The sequence below is a fragment of the Grus americana genome, chromosome 6, assembly GCF_028858705.1.
Source record: "Grus americana isolate bGruAme1 chromosome 6, bGruAme1.mat, whole genome shotgun sequence".
Lineage (NCBI taxonomy): Eukaryota > Metazoa > Chordata > Aves > Gruiformes > Gruidae > Grus > Grus americana.
In genome coordinates this window covers 39,364,308-39,382,075 of record NC_072857.1, presented here as the reverse complement: position 1 = coordinate 39,382,075, position 17,768 = coordinate 39,364,308, and the positions used below count along the sequence as shown (strand labels likewise).

The 17,768-nt window shown below is 45.6% G+C and overlaps 1 protein-coding gene across 2 annotated transcripts in view; it reads right to left on the bottom strand.

Moving 5' to 3' along the window:
- VWC2L (von Willebrand factor C domain containing 2 like) overlaps window positions 1-17,768 on the bottom strand; it is a 55,240-nt gene that overhangs the window by 35,282 nt on the left and 2,190 nt on the right. For both annotated transcript variants that reach the window (XM_054830798.1, XM_054830797.1), the window contains one exon: window positions 15,625-16,091. In XM_054830798.1, coding sequence (XP_054686773.1) covers window positions 15,625-16,035 — 411 coding nt within the window. In that variant the 5' untranslated portion in view covers window positions 16,036-16,091. The remainder of the gene's footprint in view (window positions 1-15,624; window positions 16,092-17,768) is intronic.

Genomic DNA, 17,768 nt, shown 5'->3' with positions numbered 1-17,768 from the left:
ACTTTCTCCCATAAGATGTGCTCTGGGATCTGATTTGCAAACACCTGCCCTTTCAGAAAGGATTTTGCCCCAAGCACAGTGATTGAGCATCTTTTTGCTGTTGTCTGTGGGCTCTGCATCCCAGCTATTGATTTCCCTGGGGGTACCCTTCTTGTGGAACAACTATAGGACACCGGCCCAAAAAGATCTCTATTGATCTACATAGGCAGTACGTAGACCAAGCGGTGGAATGATGAACTGATAATCAGTGAAGAACAGGGAACCAGTGAAAAATGTCCCAAAGATTCGTTTCCTGATTCAAAAATTTATCCTCCGTGGAAGAGGGGTGGTTTACACTTTTGTAGCCACTGAAGTTCAAACACCAGTTAACACCAGTTCCTGAAAAGAAGCTCTGATCCCTACTGAAAAACAAGGTTGAAAAAACACTCCTGAAGTATGAAGGAGAGAGGACACAAATCAGAGGCTATGCCATTCCCACAGGGACAGCGCAAACGTTTTACTGGTGTCCCTTAAACTGATATTCTGGAAAAAGTGTGAAGATTAAAGGATCGTAAAAGGCTTGGCCAAGAAGATGATTTACTCACTCCACCTGTCCAAGGTAGAATAATCTCTTAGAAGACTTTGCAGCAAAGGATTTGCTAGGAAGGATTTCAAGAGATATTGGTGCGGGAACATTCTTCTCACCATTGTCCAAAAGGAAAGGATGTCCATGGTGCGCAGCCACCACACAGACACATACCCACCCAAGAACTGCGTGGTTCCTTTCTGTTTGAGGCACGTTTTAAGCAATGGATCTATCATTAAAACCAGGGGAGTGAACTGGGTCCTTTTGTACAGTACAGCATTTTGACTTGGGAAAACTGGTACAAAGCACCTGAATTTTTTTTTTTTTTACCCAATTTTCACTTACAATAGGGGTGACAGCAGAACTAGTGAGGAAATACATTCTTTGATGTTGTTCTCAGTGCAAGGGCCAAGTCACGCCAAGTTGGTGGGAAGCAGACATGGCCAAAATCTAACCACCATTTGAGAACAGATGAAGCGGGACGCAGAGAACAAAGGACCTTCTCAATCTCAGCACTGATCCTGCTTGACCTCTCCTTCTGCCAGTCACTTCAAAGAGACCAAAGAACCACAAGGATGTGGACCCTAAACACCCCCGTTTATAACCACACCTGAGATCATGGCCCAACTTCTATTTTTCTTCTGTTCTACTGATCTCAAGGAGGACCATGACCCCAGGTTTGGCTGGGAGGGCAAGTTCATTCCCTGCTTCTACCAGGGTATGGCCCTGTCCCACGTAGTGGGGCAGCCGGAGGAAGGAGCCAGCACTCATCTGGTTGAGTGGCTGGAAAACCTTAGTCTCAGGTGCTGTCAAATGAGAAACATCTGCAATCAGCAGAGCTTATTAACAAAGAAAGAAGGAAGGAAAATTGAAACAGAGAATAGAGAATTCGCATGGCTAATAAAGATTTTATGTGCATAAGCACATAATGATAAAGTTGATAGATGATATAAACAAACAAACGAAAAAGGCAGCAAAGGAAACAGAACAAGAAACAAGATGCACCCTGAGCAGGGGAAATGAGGACGCCAAACCAGATGTGGATACTGCATCTCCTAATCTTCACTCTTGCTCCCATATACACACCAGCTCCCCACCATTTTCACCCTCTCTTTGGAAGCAATTGTCAGCACGTGTAGGAATTACGCTGCTAACATCATCCAGCTACTCCTCACAGCGATAAGGGGCTCCCTCTCTTAAAGGCGTTGGGCAACACGTGGGTCCTTCTTTAGGTTTCATACGGACATTTCATGCCTCTGACAGTCTATGCTTGGAGGGCTCCAGCAGACCCTCGAGTCATCCAGAAGGACTGGTGGATAGACAGAGAGGTTGCATGATCAAACAGTTCTTCAGGAAAATAGCCTGACTCTTCCCAAACTTAAAGGAAAGGTGGAAAAAAGAAAATGGAAAATTGAATTAAAATCTCAGTGTCTAAATCTACTCTTTTATGCTTTTCTACAGCTGAAGAGATCTGAATCAAACTTTTTTTTTTTAGACCAAGGCAGCTGGTACAATCACACAAATAACTGACACACAAAACTTCAAGTTTTTAGGCAAGATCTTGCAAGATCTTGCTTTACTGCATCTGTGACATCTCATTTAATTATAGAAACTCTTGCTGCAAATACTGAACTTCGCCTGTATTTCACCCTTTGCTCAAGTCTCGTCCACAACTACAGCACCCTAAGCCACCTCTCTGCTGCTCCAAATACGTGAAAGATTTTTCTGGAACATGCAGATTGCCCTGCAAGAGCTTATTAGCGAGTAGTGGGTATTCTCCTGCGTGAATGGAGGAAGCATACATACATATATATATATATATGAAAGATTATTCTGCAGCCCTCCTCTTCCCTGCCTCCAATAAGGATTTCTCCATCTGTACCTCTGCCTGTCACTCACTCTTAGCTGCTGCTGCTACATAAACATCTCTAGAGAGGTGGAAAGGGAGTGATTTACCTAAGACAAACAAAAAACTCTGAAGATGACATCTGATTGATACTTCTTCTCTACCTGTTTGTTCTGTCAATCAGAAGCAATTTTCCTCAGAGTTTTTGCTCTGCTGTCACATTCACCAGGCTAACCGTGGTTTCCAAGCACGCTCATTTCAGTCCCACACGTGGGCTGTCACCCAGCTCAGGAGAGGTCTCAGACCAAGTGTTAAGGCTGCAGTCTCCTGTGATTAGCTGAGATTAATCCAGCTGGCTTCACTCATACTCGGGGTTTGCGGCTCATACCCCTCCGGGAGCTGGGAACACGGTGCCCATTTCCCAAGCAGCCTTCGGAGAGCAAAGTGTGATCTGGCACCTAAGTACTGCAAGAGCCAGTGGATCTTGTATCATCAGCACACGCTATAAACAGGCCTGTTACTCCCGGAGACTTCCCGCTCTAGGAATTTAGACGGCAGCTCCTGATTTCCTCCAGGCGTGTTTAGCACAGCCACTGCCCGAGACTTTGGACCTCTCCTTACCTTTTCAAGAAAAGACTTTAAATTGCGTGGTACTTTCTTCGTACCTGAGTTTTCAGCCTCATGGAAGACAGTTTACATCTTTGCCGGAGCTAGCATACAGGTTGCTCAAAGCTACTGCAAATTCTTGCAATTGCCCTCTAAGTCTTCTGTGCTGAGATCCAGTTATCAGGATTTATTGGGCTGCTCTCTTCCCCCTCCTTCCTACACTCTCCAGCTAAGCTTGAAGAGGGTATTGGTACAAGAATATCCCATAATCCCATACTCGAAGACTTAATCTCATTGACTAGGTGCCATGAAGTGGTCACACAAGGACCGTGTCCTCGTGCTGCCTGACTATTGCACAACAGCCCTCCATCAATTATACACAGCTACTAGCAAACAACTACAGAGCAATACAAACTTCACAACTATATCACAAATACTCGACATTTCTTTTGAGGAAGGAAATAGAAAAGCTTCATGTAAGTGTTTACAACCATCTAATCACGTTACAATAGTCACGTACTGATCATGCAGAGGCTTTTTGAGTTAGCAGAAGGCAATCTAAGTACTTGCACTGAATTGAATAGACCTGCTATTGGGGCCCGTGATGCTTTTCACAGTCAAACAGGTGTATTTACAAAATGAGCACAATGATTGGAGAAATCTGCTTGGTTGACGGGAATTTGAAGGAGTGTATAACCAAGAAATTAAGCCACTGTGTTTTCTTTCTGAGCCCCACGGAAACCCAAGGATCCATCGCAGCAGAGCAAATGCAGAGCAGATGCCAGGACTCTTGATATCACTGCGAACCTTAATCAGGCATGTTAGCTCCCGCCTCCTTTAAACACCAAAAAGGAAATGGTGCATAAGTATACGCCTTTTCTAGATTATATTGCAAAGGGAAAATATGCTTTTCAGCATAGTTCTACTGAATACAGAGTTGCAATGCTATCTCCCCTTTTGAGAACATGTCAGAAAACGAAGTGCAAACCCCTTAAGAAGAAGGAGATGCCATCATCTCCATTTCTACTGCTGTCAAGGTGGTTCTGAATGCAGTAGATCTAGCCTGGTACTTCTGCACGCCTTGGTCAGTACCTCGCCTTAGATTCGGATCCACTACCTGTATCTACGTGCACCTCCTGCCTACATGTCCCCGGGAGGGACTAGATGCGTCCCATCCCCTGCGAATGCTGGACTCCAAGGGAAGGAAAGCTGAAAACCATCTCTGCTGCCAATCTCTCCATCTTTTAGTTTTCAAGAGAGTGTGTGCCAGCACTCGTGGATAATCACATTCAGCCTCCCCCCTCAGACAGGCTCGACTGATGGCATCCTGTTCCACGCAGATAAAACAGCAGGAAAAGCAGAGCGATGGAAAGCGAAGTCTGTCAAATTGGGCACTTACATCTTAAGAGTAGCTGTAACTTTTAATGACGCTAAGGACAATGACAATTCTGATGGAAATGGGTTTTGTAGCTACAGTTTCAGGTGGTGAATTTATTGGCAGAAAGCAAGAAAGGGAAGAAAGTTAAAAAGGACCTGATGAATAAAATCGGAGGCAAAAACGGTTTCCGCATTACGGCTGAGGTGGGAAGTCATAAACCAGGGGATATGAATAAAAAAGAAACCAGGATAGCATTCATCGAAGATACTCCTGGAGTCAAAATTAGAATCATTTTCATTGTTATTGAAATTGCCTGTGATCTCAGGCAGATTAGCAGGAGATTGCAGGGAAGTTCAGAGAAAGCTTTCAACTGAGAAATTTTGCAGGTGCCAAACTGTGGAGAATGGGCTAGCTAGCGAGTCCCACCAGAAAGCGAGACTGAAATCAGCCCACTTCTGCTCGGGGCTGCTCGCTTGGCCTTTACTATTAGCAGTGCATAAATGTCTAAATTGTGTGAAAAGTTTGGTAAATGGCTCTTTTTTGCATGCATGTGCACCAATACAAGAACTTGCATGGGGCAAAAATTTCACTCATTTTTGTCACTTACTTAAAAAAATAAAAATCATCCATCCAGCTAGTGGAGACACAGTCAATTATGCTACAGAAAGCATAATGACTTCGATTTTCCATAGGTGGAAAGTTGTTCAAATAAACAGTCCGGTGAGTGAGTACAGACGAGTACAATCACTGAAAACGCCATCAGGTTGCAAATGATTTTGCAATGGGAAAAAACCTACTGAGTCATTAGATAATTTCTTTGCAGTGAAAAACTGGAGCTCTATCCTACTTATACGGAGCACTAGCAATACAAATGAATTGTGCCATCCAAAAATTGAAAAATGCTTGCACCATACTGTAGATCGACTAAATCAAGGAGCTGGCTTCCAAGAAGCAGCAGAGGTGGATGCTGAGATCCTGTATTTCTAACGGAGCCCCCAACGCACACACACAAACGTTACTAATGTAAGACTGAAACGAAATGACAAATTTCTCACTCAACTAAAAGGACAAGAGAGACACAGATACATTACTGAAAACGCTTTCTACAAATGGTGACTCCATCCTATACGCAAAGCCGTCCCATCACAAGGAGGTTGAAGATGACTTGCCTACTGTCTTAGCCTGCAGATGCTGCAGCTCTCCACCCAAAGCTCAGTTTTAGTTATCCCTAACTGCTGCTTATCTATTCACAGCTACAAGAGTCTTTCCAGCAGGCTGGTGACCAGGCTTGGATTCTGGAGGTGGAAAGGCATAAAGACGCTGTAATCCCTCCAGACCATGTATATCCTCCTCTCAGCCCCAGACCATGCCTGTCTATACCTGGATACAACATTATCCTTGCCATCCTTTTGTAAAAATTCCTGGGGAGCTACTACAGGTCAGTAAGCCAGATGAGGGAGAGAAGCACAGAAGACATGCGTCACCATGGGCATCCTGGGCCCACGTCTGATGATTCAGGATTGTGACGGCATTAGGAGCTTCGTACTCCTCTACTTGCTATGTGTAACACACAACCCGATGGGTCTAAAAGGCTCCTGGAGCCATGTCTGGATCTGGAGAGTGACTCCTCATGAGCTGGTGAGAGAGAGACAACCTTGAGCCAAGCCGTGGCCCTTTTTCCACGGGAGCTGGGTATCTGCTGGTCTCGTGGTTGCTTTTCTCTCCTGAGAGCAGCAGCGGAGCTTTCCCTAACAACATGACTTTGCACTTCTTTGGTAAGAACGCTCCCTTTGTTTTGATATATGTCTCCTTTTATTCCTGACCTCACCTACCCTGGGCCTGAAGGGGACTGGAGGTCTCTATTACTGCGGTGATAATTTCAACGACTCTATTACGATAGTTTTTTAGTTCAGACATGCCCAGTGCACAGGGAACAGAACTCCTTTCGAAAGGTTACAGATATGACAGATGGGACTGCGTCTCCAACATGTGATGCGCAGCCCCGTTCGGACACAGACAAAATGTTTGTGTGCGCTTCACATTTGTTAAGCTCCTGTTAGTATCGGTAGGGAAACAGAGCCCAGCTGGCAGCTTCCTGCTCTCCGTTCCCTCCCTGTCAGCTCTTTGCAATGAAGGAGCCTCGTCTAGGAGAAAACCTCCTGGGGCAGGGAGAAAGGAACCAAGGACCTGGCCAGAAAGCTGACCCCTTTTCCTCATGTTTTCCCTACACCTGAGTGCTGTTTCCTTCTTCATTCACACCAAAAGATGGGAGAAGGTGGTGAGATCAGCACTATGTACTGATAAAGTACTGGATGTGTATTAAGGAGGTAGGCATAGCATAACCAGTCATCGCTGGGGAGGAGATTTGGATCGCGTTCCTTCTCCTGCAGTTTTCCACAGCCACGGTACAGGCCAGGTAGATTTACACCAGTGATGGATTTGGCCCTGTGACCCTTCCACTCACAATGAAGCCAGACGATGGCTGTTTGGCCGAACTGAACGCAATCTTTGGAGTCAGGCTGCTTTGTCTGAAGGCAAACTCCGTCGTCCTCGCGCTGCTCAGGCAGCAGATTGGAAACAATCATCCCTGCGGGTGACTCCTGGCTGGGCTGCGGCAGTCGAGGGAAGGTGTGAGCCCCTCGTGCTGTAGGCCCCACGCTGCCGATTTCAGTGCTCTACCACCCTCATGGTGTTTCGCACGGTTTCGCACCTCTTGTGCCCTAAGGGATGCCTTAGCTCGTTACTGATCGCCATTAACACGCTCTGTGGCTGTATCACCTTTTTCTCCTCCCAAGGAAAGGCGTGTTGGCTGAAACCAAGTCTATGTCCAAGGTGCAGTTAGGAGCTGACTTGATTTTTTCCTTTACGTTGCTGAGGGTACAGGAGCTCAAGGGTGCTGAGTGCCCAAAGTTACATCTACATGGACATCCCCTTCTCCTTCATTGTCTCCAGGCCCCGCTTCAAAGCCCCGTCCCGCCAAGCAGTGAGTTGTGGTTGCACCAGTGGGTTAACCACACGTGTCTCCTTGGGTTTGCTGCAGGTTTGGTTCCCTTTGCTCCTGGGCTTTGACACCGATCCTGATTTCATTGCATGTTGAGAGGTGGGAGAGGGGCAAACAAATCACATCAAATACTGACTTGCTCCTCATTGCTTTTTCTCTTTCTCCATTATCTGTACTTTTTTGATGGCCTAGCCTAACTCTTTACTTTCTGGCAGCTGGCAAGGTGGATCAGGCGTCATGGGAGCTCCCTCGGGCAAATCCTCATCTCAGGTCAGCATCATGCAAACTCCACAGAGGAATATCTAACTGGTACCGAACTTTGCACCAGTGTAACATCCCAATGGGCCACCTGTGATCCATGGAGCTGCAGCAGTTCATAGCAGTGGAGAACCTGACCCACCTGCCCCACAGAATAAAGCAGCTCTTTTACCAGCTGGCACCACGGAGAAAGCATTCTCCAAATTCCCCTGTCTGCCCCCAGTTGCCATTGCTTAAACCCTCAGGAGACAAGCCAGCAGGGTCCGGGAGGTTTCTGTCCCTCAGGGGATGTTATCACATTTGATTATGAGCCCAAGCCAGGAAGGATGTGAAATGAAAATGGGATTGAACAGGTTATCTGTGATGACAGGACATGCAGGCATCTGCTAACACCCAGGGAGCACACTGGGTTAACCCTCAGTCAGAAAGGTTTTCCTGCCCAGAATGACCACAGCTCAGACTGAGAGATTCCCTGCTTTGAGGAGCTGCTTCAAACCCTGATGCTCCTCCAGGCATAACGATTTTATTGTAATGCCCAAAGAATTACCTCTGAACTGTACCGCAGAACAAAGAGTCAGGAAGCCTAACGCTACATGTATTTTTATTTTGCAACTAGACCGAGCGTTGTCACTACATGACTTATCTAATTATAGCCTTAAAAACAATAACTAGGATAATTAGCTAATTGAGCATTATTTTTAATGAATGCAATTCTGCGTAAAGCACATTCCAGTAGCAACAAACACACACCTGCACTTCCCCTTGCTCTGGTAAGAAACGGTTGTCTAAGAAACTTCTCGCCAATGATCCATCAACATTTCTATGGATGACACCGTTCCGCACAGGCTGAGGACCTCACGCTCACCAGCCCTACAGAAACAGCTTGGGTGCCAGAGATGGACATACCCTGGGTGAGCCAAGGGAAGAGCGCTTCTCTCCTTGGCCCCACTGAGCATTGTCTGGCACGCTAATAAAGCCTCAGATGTGGTTTCACCACTCTTGGAAGGAGCTGGTAACAGTTGCATGTACTACACATCCCATTTTCTTAACAGCACGTCTCCAGCGGCAACGGAGGGGAGAGGGAGTGCCAGAGCCTCTTCTCCGGCTGTGCAGAGATATCTCCTCTCTTTCAGTAGCTCTCTGGACAGCCCCCAAATCTGGAAGCAAGCAGAGTCGATGGGCTATTTCCTGGCGCGAATATCTGAAAGCCCAGCCACAGCCTTGGCGGTACAAATGTTGGGCACACGTTCATTCCTGTGTCCCATTTACTGGAAAAATACCAATCCCTTGGGCTGGCATGTACAGGCCAAATTCTGCACTGCGTTCCCGCAATGGTGCACTGTGATTAAAACACGGGGGCTTGTGCTTAATCCCTTGTGATTTTGAATCATGCTGATGCTCGAGTTTTGGGTCTCATCTATTTCAATGGGGAGCTTTGAGAGAATATGTGTGTAGCGCAGCCGGCACCACGGAGCTCTGAGCTTTTGGGGCCTCTGTGTATTACTGTGATCTGGGGAAAACAACAGCATGGATTTTTTGTAGCCAAATTCTGAATACAGGCCATCTTCTTTCACCTATTGTAATAATACACTCGTGCATAATGTAATATATATGTTATAGAATCAGTAGCTACGTACATAACATAATTTAAAAACCAGGTATCACTATAGATCAATATATGACATGCCTATCTATTTTAGTATGTTTTCTTGGTACAAATTATGACAGAAATACAGTAAGTCAGTAATTTCAGATTCCTTTGCATAGACATTGTCACTGTAATTTTGCCAGGAGGGAGATAATAAATCATACTTTTCCATCTGACTGATGTTCTGTTTCCCCTGTCTGATTTCAATGGCTGTATGCTATCTTCAGAGCTGGCATTGTTCATGGCTCCTTTTATTAAAGCACAGGCACGTTATTGAAATTTCTTTTGTATTATGATTTTCTAGCCGTACGTGAAATTGCAGAACACACAAGAAGAAGAGAGAAAAAAAAAAAAAAAGCCCCAGTTGTTTGAGTCATAGTAGAAAAAAACCCCGCTGCACACATCTCGGAGAGAAAAATGCCAATATTAAAACTGGGGCCCCATGCTGGCTTGGGTTAGTAATCAGTTTCTTGGAATTCATCAGCGAAGATTTAAAAACTACTAGTGATTTTGGGCGACTGGTTTCGTATACCACCAAAAGGTTTTAATATGCTAGTTCTTGCGACGATTAGCTTGCCATGATTTGAGCACTTCCCAAGATTCACCAGGAAACTCATATAATAGAGGAGAAAACTCAGTGAAGAACCTCCCTTTTCTCCTCACTTTGTGTTTGTAGTGGCCTAACAAAGCTCCTCAGATTTAAGGTGCTGTATCTCTGCTTTCTCACGCTGCTATAAACCACAGCGTCCACACTCCAAACCTGCGGCTGGGCAGTTCAGTACACCCGGGCAGGGCTGGGGGCCGCCCAGAGCAGCCCCCTGCACCGCCCCAGGCACCGGATGGTCGCACACTTCTCCCCCTCGCCTCCCCTTTCCACCCAGGGCTGCAACGAGCTCTTGTTTTTCACCTAACAGCACCATCCCATCAGTAACGCTCCAGGAACGTCCCAAGTGTTCCATTCATATTTGATAAGGTTGCACTCCCAGGCTGGGGAACTAGTGGTCAGAGCAAGGCTGGAGTTCGCACCACTTAATTTCTATTTCTGGCATGGTTCTGGGGGCGGGGAATCACTTTTGGGTTTCATTGCCTCCTTGTCTCCAGTGGCAGAATGGACACGCTGCATTTCAGGGACTGAGAGATGCCGGGATAACAGCTGAATACACTCTTGCATGTGCTAATGCCTTTTGATGAGAGGTCTTATTTTGTTAAGTTATATTGAGATAATTGCATTAATAAAACATTTTTAAAGAGCATTAACAAAGGAGAAGGAGGTGCTGCTATTCCAAAGTAAAGGTTTCCATAACGAGCTGAGCATTAGTATATGATAATGCTATGCTTATATAGTCCCTCATTTATTTTGGATTCTGATTATACCCTGAAGATCCCTGTTAGAGCTGCGATCCCTACTGTGCAAAGTGCTGCTCGAGAAGACATAAAGTCAGCGAGATACAGAAGCCCTAGCTGAAGGATTACAGATGATTTGTGGACAAAACAAAGCAATGAACTTCAGATATAGTGGCAGGAAACATGGGAAAGAAAAATAAAGTAGAGCTCCAGCAGTGAAATCCTGGCTCTTTTCAAGACAGTGGAGATTGTGCTCTAGAATGAAACAAAAATGTCCCCTTTCCTGTTCTTTTCTTTTTTCCCTGTGTGGAGGCCTGCCCACAGGCAATGGGTTGTTCTCCCTCCACACCTGCGCTTGACGCAAAGGACAAACGTTGGGGCATCACTGGGGACTTTTTGACTGAGGATGGGTTTGGGAGGGGAGCGGTCATGGTGGAAGGGGAGAGAACAAGTTGGTGGAGAAGTCACTGGAAAGGGCAGGCAGACGAAAGGTGAGGTATTGGCAGAGCCAACGGCTGGAAGAAATTGTAGCTCTGTGCTTGGCAGAAAGCGGGACAGCCACTGAAGAGCACCCAAAAAAATGTCCTTGATGTTTCAAAGCTCAAGTTCACAACTGCAGGTTGAAAGGAGAAGCTGCTCTTCTGACAGGAACATTACCAGGAAGGCCAAGTTGTGATGCCAAAACCCCTCGTGTTCCCACCCAAAGGATAACTCACCCAGAGTCCTGGCAGGCAAATGGAGGGACTTTAAAGTCTGTGGCTAGAAAATTTCTGCCATTGACTTTGAGAAGGATGGCACCGTGCTACCAAAACCCATGTCACCAGGACTCACTCTCCTGCAGGGACAGGGAGCAGCTCCTGCCTGTACGGTCTAAAACGAAGAGAATGCTTCAAGATGCCAGCTTTGACAATCTCTTGTGAGCCGGTCATTCATTTCCCAGCAATTATATTTTGCTACGTATTCATGCAGGTCCATGGAAGGTGGTTATTCCGGATATGCCTATATTGGGTGGTGAGGGATGTAGGGAGTTCGCAAGTGATTACGGACATTTTAACCTGACAACCTAATCCTTTTCAGACAGCTCCTTACTGTGGCTACAAACGTACGTTAAGCCACGCCGTAAACTGCGTTTCTCAAACGCGGGTAGGCGTGTGCTTTTCTCTCAGTAACTTATGCAGGAGAGTAAAAACTAATCAGCACTTAGGAAAACTGTTGTCTCACTGACATTTGCACGATTTCTCCACAAGCTGCCAATGAACATCCATCACGCTGGCGGTACACTGTCTCCTCAAGTTTACATAAGCTGCTGTCTGGGAACATTCATTTAAAACACAACCGTGGGTACTTGCAATAACCGAGACCGCTCTCTGAGTTGTTATTTGCTTGTTTTCTCTCTCTGGGAAGAAAGAGGAGGGTTAACAACCTCCCTGAGAGATGTCTGCTAGTACAGGCAAGCACAGAGCGCTTGGGACGCGGACCTTAACCTCCAGGATTGAAATCAAAACACGGCTGATGCGTGGGAGAAAAAGCAAGCTGCTAAGTGACCCCGAGAGTCCCCGCCAGATCGCTCTGGAGAAAACGGAGAGACTGCCTGAGACTTGCAGCATCCTTCACACCTTCCCTGCAGCCACCGCGGCTGCCCATCACCCCACGTCCGCCTCTGAGAGGGACCGGAGAGGCCAGATTCGAGGCTGACAAGGACAGAAGTGGAAATGAGGTTGGGAAAGAGACAGATGGATCCTGGTAAAAGCCACCAGACCTCCCCTTTCTCCCACGTACTGCTCCATAGGAGTCAAAATCCTAAGCGCCAGGCAGCAATCAATTTGAGTCGGCTCTTGACTCACATTAGAGAGACCGCGCCGACCTTTCCTGCGCGGGGTTTCCCGGTGGAACTGCGGCCTCGGCCGAAGTTGGGAGTAAGTCCCAGCAAAGCGCGGGGATGCGGCAGGCGTGGGCAGCTGGGGCTCGAAACCCACAAAGATCTCCCAGGACCCGTAACAGAGCTATGAAGATGCTCCATGGGGTTACTAAACCATCTGTCAGGGACACAAGGTTTTACAAAGGATACAAGAAAAACTACTAATGGGTTTAGATGTACAATTGAGTTTCAGTTCAGCATTTCATTTGTATGTGTTAGCAATTTAGGGGCACGAGCACAAACATTTGGACAGCTGTCTGAGCTAGATGGTTGTTCGTCATGTTTATATTTTGTGCTTACAATTGTTATGAGTCAAAAAAATCAGAGGTACAAGATCAGCTCACTAGAAGAAAGCTAAATATTCGAGAAATGGGTCTTTCTAACTACTCCTTTACCCTGAGATAGTCACAGCTACTGTCAGTGGTAAGACAAAAAAAAAGACTAAATCGCATTTGGATTTCTCGCACCCCAAAGCTAAACAGAAACGTAGAAACAAGACAGGAAAACTCTTCCCAATGGAAACCTCTCACAGATTTTGATATCCTAGAGAAAAAAAATTTCCCAGAGAAAAACAAATCCTGATTTGTGAAAGATCAGGTAGTTGAAATTTCTACAAGATGAGTGAGTCCTGGTAATACTACCAGAGCAAGTACGAATGTTTGTGTGCACACACGCAGACACACGCTTGCAAAAGATTTTTAAATGGAGGCTAATTTCAGCTGTAACCCAGCACCGACGAGCACTTCTACCGATGATGATTTGGAACCTACCCATTAGCAAAAGTAAATCAAGTGGATAAAAGGGTTACGAGCCCACTTAAACCAGTGCCTCCGTTTCCACTGCAAGCGGGCTGGTTTTGAATCAGAATGACTGGAGGAAGCCTCTCCTCTTTGCCAAAGACAGACTTCCACGTGCGTGGAATGGACTTGAGAAAGTCTGCAGACCTTATAAATTCAACAGGACGAGGGAAGAGCAGAGCTCAGAGCCTACAAAACCTATGGACTGCTCCGAATTTCTGCTGTGGAGATAGCAGATAAAATCTTTATTAGGTTGAAGTAAATAGTAAAATGCTTGGATGCTTCAATGAAGTCAAGATTTCACTTCATCGCAGCAGTCTGCTGCATTCTGAAGTTCTGTCTTTCCTATAGGATTTATAAACTTACAGTTCACGGGTGCTCTTTCTTTTTCCCACCCAAAACACCCCTGGAAGTGCACAGTAATATCCTATAGCCTGAATCTTTTCCACTACTTAGAAGAAAAAAAGTTTCAGTATTTATTCTAGGTAAACACACAGATTTCAAAAACAATCGTTTTCTGCCCTATTCCACAAGGTTTGGAGCTCTTGGCAAAACACAAGTCCAGGTCAAAAGCTCAACTGTCAACTAAATTAAGCCTGAGGGATCCCAGTCCTGGACCGAAGGGTACCCTGTGCGAGAGCGGCGTGCCACCATCTACTTTGTGTTTCTCAGAGGATCCTGGAACTCTGCTTTCCACACAATGCCCCACAGTTTTTGAGCACAGCAAACAATGAACCAGATCGCTCTAACTCCCTCCAACGGCCTTTCTCCCCTAACGTCTGTTTCTCTATCTAATCCATTATCAAGGTGCAATTATTTCTTTCAGGACAAGTGATTAGTACTTTTGCATTTCATTCACATGCAAAAGACACTTTTAATGAGACGATCCATCTCATTATTCTCCCACTGGAATCTCTCCAAAAAGAGTCCTTACACCTTTCACGTAAGAACCTGACCATGTGGCAAAATTACACCTAGCTGGGACGCTTCATCACCTGCCAACACGGCAGTCCACATGGGACCACTGAAGCAGGCTTGTGGGATGAAGTTGGGCAAGAAGAAACTGCTATTGAAGCAGTTCACAAAATCAGCATCTTCACATTCCTCAGGAAAGCAAAGCGGAGAAGAGGTTGATCAGGAGGGCCCTCAAGGAGATGTTCCTCATGTACTCGTTTTGCCTTGTGACCATGACATTAAACGGCCTTGCCCATACTGAGTGACTGTAGTTACAGATGGGCAGAAAAAGATGAAGATAAACCATACATGATAGAAGAAAGGAACTAAATACTATCTTCACTGAAAAATGACAGAATCTGGGAAAAAGGAAATTGTGATTTATATTACTGAGAACTTGTGAAGTACACAGACCTATATGGAAGTATTTTCATTGTCAGAAAAGAAAATAAATTGGCAAGTGTATAATGGGATCCGGCATACAGCCACGAAGAGTTATAGGCTGTTGTTAATTATGGAGGTACGAATTTTAAAGCCACATGACCTGGGACAACAAACTCGTGTATACCTATTACCTTTGCAGACCCTGCTCTTCATTGTGAAATGCTATTTTCCTGAGCAGAATTGAAAACATGCAATCAAACTCATCAGAATGAGAGATGCAGGTTGTGTAAAGGGTAGTGGTTTTTGAAAATCTGGTCTTATTTTTCAGATACATTCATGAAGGATTTCTTTACAACATTCCTAATAGGAACTCAACCATTACAATTAAACTCCATACTTCTCATTACTTGAGATGGTCATCTGCCTAGAAATTCATCTTCTGCCATTCTAGACAGCCTTACCACAGTTGAAATGAAAATATTAAATATAGCTTGCAATCTACTTGCATTCTCATACAGTTATGAGTAACAACTCTCAGTACCATGCCATCAATTTTTGCTATCCAAATTGGAAAAGGGGTTCTTAAAAAGCACTCGGTGTTCTTTACCACCATTTTTACAGACGTCATTGGTAGTCCAACCTGATTCGTGCTATGAGTAAAGAAGGAGTTTGTCCAGAGCAGCAGATTCAGAGGGCTGGCATTTTACACGGGGACTTCTGACCGACCACTGGCCCTCACTTGGTGCACGTGAGGGAGGAGGTGGCAGCTTTCACATTAGCCAGACCAGCATCAAAGCTCAAAGGGTCTTCAGCTTTAGCGCCAATTAACAGCAGTGAGAAAATACCGAGTGCCTTTGAGAGTCCCCACAAGAAATACAATTTCCATAGCACATTAATACTAAATACTGAAAAGAGGGTTTCATACCTTAAATTCCTCCAAGATTTTGTAATTTTTCCCATGATATTCACAAAAGTTTTTCACTTCTTTGCATTCTGGACAGCATCCATTGTGTTCCACTTTTGTACACTTTGGGTGGATTTTAGGGCATTCTGGTTGATCACAAACAGGTCCATCCTCAGTACAGACACAGGGACAGTTGGAATGTCCCGGGAAAAAACGTTCTCCCAGTTTGTACACGAAGCCACTGTCATCCACACAGCCCTTCCCTCGGTAGTCATCAAAGATCAGATTGTCATTGCTGGAGGTCTGGTCCCCTTCATCGGCAGGGTAGTCTTCATGATTGATGGCAGCTGGAGTGACCAAAGCAGGGATTACAACCAGAAGTATCCAGGCTTCATGGATACGAAGAGCCATCCCCCTCCTCAGCTTCTCCATGGGATCTCAATGCCAGATGGAAACAGCTGCTTCCATAAGGAGACCAGTGTTGTGGTCTGAAAACAAATATTTTTAAGTGAGAACGAGCTCAAAATTCTAAGGAATACTGACATAATAAAGGCCATACTTTCAACCAGCACCCCAGAATAAATCAATGCTTTCAAACTGCACAGATAACTATCGCCGTTTCATCTGAATTAAGCCTCTTCTCAATTACTGTTAAAGAGAATAAAGCATATGAAATACATAAATTAGACACACAGCCTGCAGGCATATGCCCACAAAACAGGTGGCTCACAGAATCATCTAATTTTTACTTTCCTCATTCGTGCAGTTGAGTTTTCTGATGCACCAGAAGTTAAACTAGCTGCCTGAAATCACACGGTGATGGGCAGCTCAGAGGGGCTTGAACCCAAGTTTAAGCGTGGTCTTAACCTCTTGCTGTAGCCACTGTCCCTCCGTGCTACGTACGGTGCACAGCCCAACTTCACTAAACTGAGGTGGGAAACAGGAGTTGAAAAAGGAGATAAGCATAACCTGTAGGCAGATCTGTGTACAATATGAAAGGTGGTGCTGGGTTATACTTGGTCTGTGAGAGGTGGAATAGTACAGAATTTTTTATAGAGCATTTCTGAAGAGGAAGAGGGACTACCTGGGCTACCAAGACAGCCCAGCCTGCGGCAGGTCCGTATAATCCCGACAGAAGCAAAGATGTAATTTGTCTTCTCCATTATTCAGCATTTCAGTAATTCCCAGAGAAAAATGCAGCGAGCAGGATGTTAAATGCCCGTGTAACGCATGGAGCCGCTGAAATGGGTTTGCCTTATTAAGCTGGAGCCTTTCTAAAACTTTGGGAGCGATGCAGCACGGCCCGACCTTTGGAGAGCTCCGCTTAGGTGGTGGAGCGCAGGACCGACCCAGAGAGGGAGAGGAGCTCCACGCTGCCCCAGGAGAGCCAGCTCCAGGCAAAGGCTCCGTGCGTGTGCCTTGGGTGTGCTATTGGCTGCCCGTGGTGCCACATCACTGCCACCAGCACGCCGTCCTGCCTGCGCGCCAGCCAACAGCCAGTGCAAGCCCAGCAGCAAAATGGTTTCTGACCTCTCTTAAGAGAACTGGGCAAAGTATTACAGGAAACTTTTACATGAGATGAAATGTTAGCATTGCAGGGGATGAGGAACGATGGAGGTAGTTGCTGGCACACACCAAAACCAGACTGTTTGTGTGTATGTGTCATTCCTTCTCTTCCTCTGCTCCCACAGTGTGCATACACAGATACACATAGTATATACAAACATGCATTAACTTACACAAGCAAACACATACTCCCGCCCCCCCCCCCCCTTTTCTGGGCAGTATTTTTTATGTATCGGGATTTTTGGTGGATTGCAGACATTCAGCAATTAATTCTCCCTTAATTGAAACAAAAAAGTAGCAGCAGGAGGAGAAAGCTTTAATCCTAGAGAAACAGCTAAGGGATCCTGTTGACAAAGCAGTTTTTCCAAAGCCACAACAGAGGGAGACACCGGATATTACACAAGCTTTATCAAATTCAAAAGATATCTTCTTAATTGAAGTACTAGCTACGGTTCCATCACAAGGATAGGCACCCTGTTACCACTATCAGCAATACCTATTGTAACATGGTGTTTGGAAATCAAGTGATTCACGCAGATACGGCTCCTTTACGTATCTCCAGAGCAGAGAATCTTGCCCACCTAAATGCTACAGGTAGG